General features: G+C 44.5%; 1 protein-coding gene across 2 annotated transcripts in view; it reads left to right on the top strand.

Moving 5' to 3' along the window:
* Window positions 1-7,500, top strand: part of b3gntl1 (UDP-GlcNAc:betaGal beta-1,3-N-acetylglucosaminyltransferase-like 1) — an 18,810-nt gene that overhangs the window by 5,154 nt on the left and 6,156 nt on the right. For both annotated transcript variants that reach the window (XM_079847140.1, XM_079847141.1), the window contains exons 5-10: window positions 977-1,042; window positions 2,253-2,348; window positions 4,311-4,406; window positions 6,092-6,216; window positions 6,828-6,963; window positions 7,287-7,355. In XM_079847140.1, the coding sequence (XP_079703266.1) occupies window positions 977-1,042; window positions 2,253-2,348; window positions 4,311-4,406; window positions 6,092-6,216; window positions 6,828-6,963; window positions 7,287-7,355 (588 nt within the window). The remainder of the gene's footprint in view (window positions 1-976; window positions 1,043-2,252; window positions 2,349-4,310; window positions 4,407-6,091; window positions 6,217-6,827; window positions 6,964-7,286; window positions 7,356-7,500) is intronic.

The following is a 7,500-nucleotide window of genomic DNA, read 5'->3' as shown; positions in this document are numbered from 1 at the left end:
CCTCTCTCTGTTCTGAACACAACCGACACAACCTTTACACGTCATCGACCCAGAATGCATTGCGCATGCAAAAATAAAGGCTGCCTTCGTAATTCTGTAAAACACCGTGAGGATTTTTTAAATAACGGAAATATTTTATGTATTTCTAACTATGTATTTTGTAGGAGAGAGCAATTGTAGCATATTTAGGCCTGTGTGTCTTAATAGTCGGGGTTCCTTCAACTAAAGATTTTGTTTTTTTGTTTTACAGTGATGCCATAGAATAACCATTTTGGTTCCCAGAAGAAGATTTGCATAACAAATGAAGAACATTGTAATGATCTAAAGAGCCGTTTTTTGACTATAAAGAACCTTTAGTGGAATGGAAAGATTTTTGTGGAATGAAAAAAGTTCCGTGGAATTCAGAGGTTCATCATCAGTTCCAAAACAGAATCTTTATTTTTAAGAGTGTTGGGCGAATAAATCAAGACAGAATATTCTACTCCTTTAATAACAAATGAATAGAGTGCAGATCATTTCTACTTCTGACTGTGTGTGTGTGTGTGTGTGTGTGTGTGTGTGTGTGTGTGTGTGTGTGTGTGACTGATGCTGAAACGCCCTCACACTCTTCCTGGTGTGACTGCATTAGTTGTGTCAGATGCAGTGTTGCGTCTGCTGTCCGCGGGTGGGGGATTTAGAGGGACTTTTCCCTGAATCAGAGTCAGCCCTGCTTGAGGCTCACAGGAACGCCAGGAATTCTCTCTCCTCCAGGAGATTGGGAACAAGCATCTGATCACTGGCACACACACTTGATGAATATATTCACTGAATATGCCAGAAACATCTGTAGGCTGTTAAACTGAAGTAGAGTTTGATTCTCATTCGTGATGTTTTGACTAAAAGAACAGTTGTGATGTCGTGTGTGTTTGGTGATGATGTCGAGTGTGTTTCGTGATGATGTCGTGTGTGTGTTTCGTGATGATGTCGTGTGTTTCAGGATGATGTCATGAGGCCTCAGAGGGTTCGGCTACAGTGTGAAGCTGCTGCACTCAATCCCACCGCGGTGAGCTTCAGATAAATGCTGTTCTTTACAAGTTTATATTCATCAAAGAATCCTGACAAATAATATGAAACTGTTTTCAACACTGATAATAATCATAAATGTTTCTTGATCATCAAATCATCATATCAGAGTGATTTCTGAAGGATCATGTGACTCTGAAGACTGGAGTAATGATGCTGAATTCAGCTTTGACCACAGGAATACATTACACTTTACTGTATATTCACACAGAAGGCAGCTGTTACACATTATAATAATATTTCACATTTATCAGAAATATGTTCCACATTCTTAATCCATGTCAAGAAAAACATAGTTTGATGTTGTTTTTCAAAAGCAGCAGCAGTTATTTTTACAGCCAGTGTTTTGCGAGGGTTCGGTTTGTTGCTTTGACCTTTGACCTCGGGTCACAGCGGGCGTAACGGCGACAGACTGAAGACCTGCGGCGCTAAACTAACAGAGAAACACCGAGCTGAGAGTGTGTGTGTGTGTCTGTTTACGTCAGAGAGGAAATGAGACGGACGAGTGAAAGCGTCTGTTGTGTTTGGGTGAAGGTGTGTGTGTGTGTGTGTGTGTGTGTGTGTGAGAGAGAGAGAGAGAGAGAGAGAGAGAGAGAGAGTGAGAGAGAGAGAGAGAGAGAGAGAGAGAGAGAGAGAGAGAGAGAGAGAGAGAGAGAGAGAGAGAGAGAGAGAGAGTGTGTGTGTGTGTGTGTGTGTGTGTCTGGTCACGTCAGAGAGGAAATGTGACGGACAAGTGAAAGCGTGTGTGGGTGTGTGTGTGGTCTTAAGCCCGATTTATACTTCTGCGTCGAACTCACGCCGTAGCTACGTCGTAGGCTGTGTGTAGCGTGTGTACCCTGACGTGCACCTCTCCAAAAATGTAACAACGCGTCAATTCTACGCGGACGCAAGCGCTGTGATTGGTCTGCACGAACCGCTCGCTCGGGTTTCATATGCTCCCTCTGCATGTGTAATTTCGCGTCAACGCGGACAATGATGCGGAAGTATAAATGAAACCCAGCGCAGAAGTATCAGCCTTAAGGGTGTAACTTGAGTTTGTCTTGTGATCAGCTCTGTCATTGCTGTATCTGGTGAATGATGGTTCCTGTTCACCTTAAACACACTTGTATGCGAATGAAACATTTATATCTTGTATTATATGTTACATATAGCCAGATGATCAAAAAAACGTCTCTTGTGTGTTTTGTCAGATTGTTGGTTGTAAAGTGTGTCGAGTTCCTGAAGGCTCCACTGAGCGATACACCAGGTGGATCAACTCTCTGAGTCCAGAGCAGCTCCTCACACAGGTGACGCACACACACACACACACTCACACACACACACGTTTCCTGTTCTGCATTTGTCATTGAAAAACAAGCAGCGGTCCTAGTACTGAGCCTTGTGGTACTCCATTACTGAACTTGTGATCATAGTGTGCTGTATGTCCAGATACTCAGCAGTGCAAGACCTCACCTGTTCAGGACTGATCTCTGCATATACCAGAACAGAGCCTAGCTAAAGTAGCACACACATGCTAGTTGGTTAAAGTAGCAGGAGCTGGATATTAACAGTAACCAATGGAAATCACAAAAATGAAATGTCATTGGTGGAGATAATTATGAAAACATTAATGAAAGATTAATCCTTTAGAATATAGGTCACTTTATTAAGGAAGTAAAGAGGGATGATCTGGATTTGAATCGTGTGTGTGTGTGTGAGTCTCTCTTTTATGAGTCCATTTGATCTCTCTCAGCGTGTGTGTTTGTGTGTGTGTGGGCAGGATATGTGTAGGTGTATGTGTGTGTGTGTCCGGAAAGACGAGGTGTGTTGTGTTTTGAGGGGTCGCGTGCCACACGGTCAGTAGGTCGCCACAGAAACAGGATGTGTACCTGAAGACTGATGTTTCCACGGAAACGGTGAGCGAAGAGCATCCACACGTGCTGGCGGGAAACGGATCCCGAGGGTCGTGAGGTCAGAGGGATGCGTGGAACGCTCTAGTCGCCCAAATCATCCAAACACACACACAGAGAGAGAGAGTTATGACTGGTGTTTTTCTAAGGCAACTTCAAATTCTAGTAAGCCCTTAGCAACTGCCTAGTAACACCCTAGCAACACCCTAGCAACACCCTAGGGACCCCTCACAGCATTCTACCAACTGCCTAGCAGCAACCATTCTCAAAACCATAGTAACTACCTAACAACGCAGTAACAAACACCCAGAACACCTTAGGCTCTGCATAGCAACACCCTAGCAACCGGTACACACCGTTTTGACCATGTAAACACTCCTTGAATGTGCCGTCTTTCCTGATGGATTTCTGCTCTGATTTTCTCCTCCGCATGTTCTTGTTCATTGAGAAGGGAGTCGTGTTTCTCTTGGGTGTGTTTGCGCATTCCAGCCGAGGCTATCCAGTGAAACGCACACACACTCACTCACACACACACACACACACACACACACACATCCAGTGGGCAACATCTCTGAGCCGTTACGAAACACTCGGCCAGCCCAGTGTCAGTCTCTGAACACGGACAGACTCACACACACTCGCACACACACACACAGACACTCTCTCTCTCTCACACACACACACACACGTGACCTTTGAGGCTGGATTAGTGAGATCAACAGGTTTTAGTATATTAGTAAGAATATGTTATACCTTGTGATGTGATTTTCTGCTTCACTAACACACATCTCAGCATCAGTGTCTTTGCTCTGTGAAATATCACAGATGTCATCACTGTCATCATTGAAATACTCCTCTTTCCTCACTGCGTCGTTTACAAACAGAAAGACAGAGAGTGTGTGTGTGTGTGTGTGTGTGTGTGTGTGTGTGTGTGTGTGTGTGTGTGTGTGTGTGTGATCTTTAACTCTCAGACCGAACTCAAGCAGCCAAAGTAAACTTATTAGAGCAGTGTGTGTGTGTGTGTGTGTGTGTGTGTGTGTGTGTGTGTGAGAGAGACATCTTTAATGTTTAACACACATTCATGTGGAGAGATTAATAGAGCCCAATCGATCGATTTTCATCAAAAAAAAATGTAGTTTTATCATGTTGTGCTGAGTTTATATGTTTTAAATGGCGTCTCTGGGTCAACATTTGTGGTTTATAGACAGTGTGCTGTAGCTCCACCCACACTTAAATCCCATTGGTCTAAAAACACTCCACATAACTGTATATTAAACATCAGAGATGCTCTGATTGGTCACAGTGAGATGACCAGTGTTAATGTGCTCTTTCTGAATAATGTGTTTGTTTCTAACGAAGGTGTTCACGTCTCACGGGCCGACGGTTGTCATGCCGACCTGGTTCTGCTCCCGCCGCTGGTTCCAGAGCGTCGGTGCGTTCAATGAGGGAGGAAAGGTGAACTCACTCTCTGTCAATTCAATTCAATTCAATTCAATAAAGCTTTATTGGCATGACAAAAATACATTTGTATTGCCAAAGCATGAAAACAACATATAAAATGATTTTGAACATTTAGTACAAAAAATAATAATAATTCAATTAAATAAAAATAATAAATAAAAATAGTAAAACAGTTTATGAACATTTCAAAATTCTGTGAACAACTTAGAATTCAGTGTGTAAGTGTTTGTGTGTTTGTTTTGTGTACAAGCGTGTGTGTGTGTGTGTGTGAGCGCATCACTGATTGGTCGTCAACTCTCTCTTTTTGTGGCAGGCATCGATGTATCTCGCCGCTAGTATGATACAATCTCTTTTTTCACCTAATAGGTGTTGGAATTGTGTTTTGTTGTTCAATTTTAGGAAGTTAGGGCAACGTTTTTCAAATTGTGTGTAGAAAGTCCCTCTAATGTCCTCATAGTTGGGACCATAGACTGTAAAAAAAGATGGACGACGCCCCTTCGCTCTCTTCCATTGATGAGAACTGAAGCCGACAGAGTCCTGATATGGCGCTGACATATTGGAACTTGAGTCTGCGCAGTAGCGATTTCGGGACCAGACCTGCGCAGTCGTGAGCAGGAAGTAAAGCCGCGAAATCAACGCTCCGCCCTCACTCGCCTCAGGGAGAGTGGATTCTGCACACTTTTTTAAAAATTGATTGCAGTACGACAAGAGGCTTGTTAAAATAAAGTAAATACAATATCCTCAGTCCTCCGAAGATCCCGAAAAAAATGTGCGTTGGTGCTTCAGTGACTACTTCGCTCGGAGAACCTGTCAATCACAGCTGTCAATCATGACGTTACACCACCGCATCACGTAACTAACTAAAAAACAACTTATTTTTGAAACAGACACTTGAACTTACATCAGCGTGATAAAAACGACAGCAAATGAAAGAAACCACTTTTGGAAAAAATATATTTGAAGTGTAATTTAATTGTTTAGTTGGTCTCGCGTCCCGTTGAATAACACGGGGAGGAGGGGCTTATGACCTATACTAGGACCAGTCACCGGGGGGCGATCGAGACGTTTTGGCTTCACTTTTCAGCGCTTGTGCGGCACGCTTGGTTGGGACAGCTGGTGAGAAAGTGTTGCTCTGTCTCCACCTCTCCCTGGGCACAGTACGGGCAGAGGCGTCTCTCTCGGGGCAGCCAGCTCTGCCTGTATCTCACACACACACACACACACACACAGCTCTGCCTGTATCTGCCCGTCTCCACAGTCAGGCTGTGGTTGCTCAGTCTGTACCTCGTCATTCTTCTTCTGAGTGTGTGTCCTTCACTGCACTCAGGTATTCTGCGGTTGTGTAGTCTCTGTTTAGGGCCAAATAACATTCTAGTTTACTCTGTTTTTGTGTTGTTTGAGTCCAGTAGGTCAGGTAATGCTCTCGCTGAGCTTTTATGATGTGGTTGGGCCGGATTGTGTGGATGAGGGTGTCAGTGTCCTGAGGCTGATTAGTGTTAGTGGTGTTAGTCTGTGTGTGGAGCCTCAGGACCAGCTGGATGAGCGGGCTCTTCTCAGGGTTCATCTCATGGTTCTTAAGGGCTTTATAATGATAAGAGTTCAATCACTCACTCACGCTCTCTCTCTCTCTCTCTCTCTCTCTCTCTCTCTCTCTCTCTCTCTCTCTCTCTCTCTCTTAGGGCGTTCCTGAGGATCTGCTCTTCTTCTACCAGAGTCTTCGCTGCGGGGGGGTGTTGCTGCGAGTGGAGGAGTGTTTGCTGGTGTATCGATATCATCCACACGCAGCCACACACTCTGTGCTGGAGTGAGTCTTTACTGTGCGTGCGTGCTTGTGTATGTGTGTGTGTGTGTGTGTGAGAGAGAGAGTGAGTGTGAGTTAGAGTGAGTGAATGTGTGTGTGTGTGTGTGTGTGTGTGTGTGTGTGTGTGTGTGTGTGTGTGAGTGAGTGAGTGAGTGAGTGAGTGAGTGAGTTAGTGTGTGTGTGTGTGTGTGTGTGTGTGTGTGTGTGAGAGAGAGAGAGAGAGAGAGAGAGAGAGAGAGAGAGAGAGAGAGAGAGTGTGTGAGTGTGTGTGTGTTATCTGTCACTGTGGAATGATCTTGAATCATCTTCCCGCTCAGTGTGTCTGGAATTCCACACATTTTCACGCCGTCTGTCCAACAGCTGGGCGTCAAACCGTCAAGTGTGTGTGTGTGTGTGTTCAGTGTTGGTTTATGTATTAAGGGTTTCATGATGCTCCCAGTTGAGGGATGTTTAGTACTCTTTACAGCACAGTTTCTCCTCCGTCATCGTCCTTCAGTCGTGTGTGTGTGTGTGTGTGTGTGTGTGTGTGTGTGTGTGTGTGTGTGTGTGTGTGTGTGTGTGTGTGTGTGTGTGTGTGTGTGAGATCTCCCTCATGCCTCTGTCCCGTCTCTCAGACACACCATCTGGGATCTGCGCGTGCGGTTCCTGCAGGAGCGAGTGCTCAGCCGCTGGGACTCCTTCACTGTGTGGAGCGCTGGGAAACAGGGCCGGAGACTCTTCCGCAGCCTGAGCCCTGAGAACCAGCAGAAGGTCGGACACACTGACGTCTCACACTGATGTCTCACACTGATGTCTCACACTGACTAGCACACACTGAGCTGTGCAGAAGCAGATCAACATTATTTACCACAGCATAGACTCGGATAAATTAACGTAAAGCATTATTAACAGATGTGTGTGATATATATATATATATATATATTTATGGCAATTATTCTTGAACGACTGTAATATCAGGACATACATAATTAATTAAAAATAATTACAACTGAACACCAAAGCACTGTGCTGCAATGATTATTAGTTAATGTGTGTGTGTGTTTGCGTGTGTGTGTGTGTGTGTGTGTGTGCAGGTGAAAGCGTTCTGTGACGTGGACGAAAACAAAATTCAGAAGGGCTTTTACACGTACGAGGAGTCAAAGGTGAGAGTCGCTCCAGAACTCAAGATAGATGATGATGATAGTCTTAAGCTCTGTGTATCCGCCATAGTGGCAGGACAGCCGGCAGCGAATATTAAATATGATGATGGATTCGAGGAGTTTTGTGTAGTAACACAGTAACAAATCC

This window comes from Squalius cephalus (genome assembly GCF_949319135.1).
Source record: "Squalius cephalus genome assembly, chromosome: 2".
NCBI lineage: Eukaryota > Metazoa > Chordata > Actinopteri > Cypriniformes > Leuciscidae > Squalius > Squalius cephalus.
The sequence above is the reverse complement of the archived record's forward strand: the minus strand, read 5'-3'. Positions and strand labels throughout refer to the sequence as shown.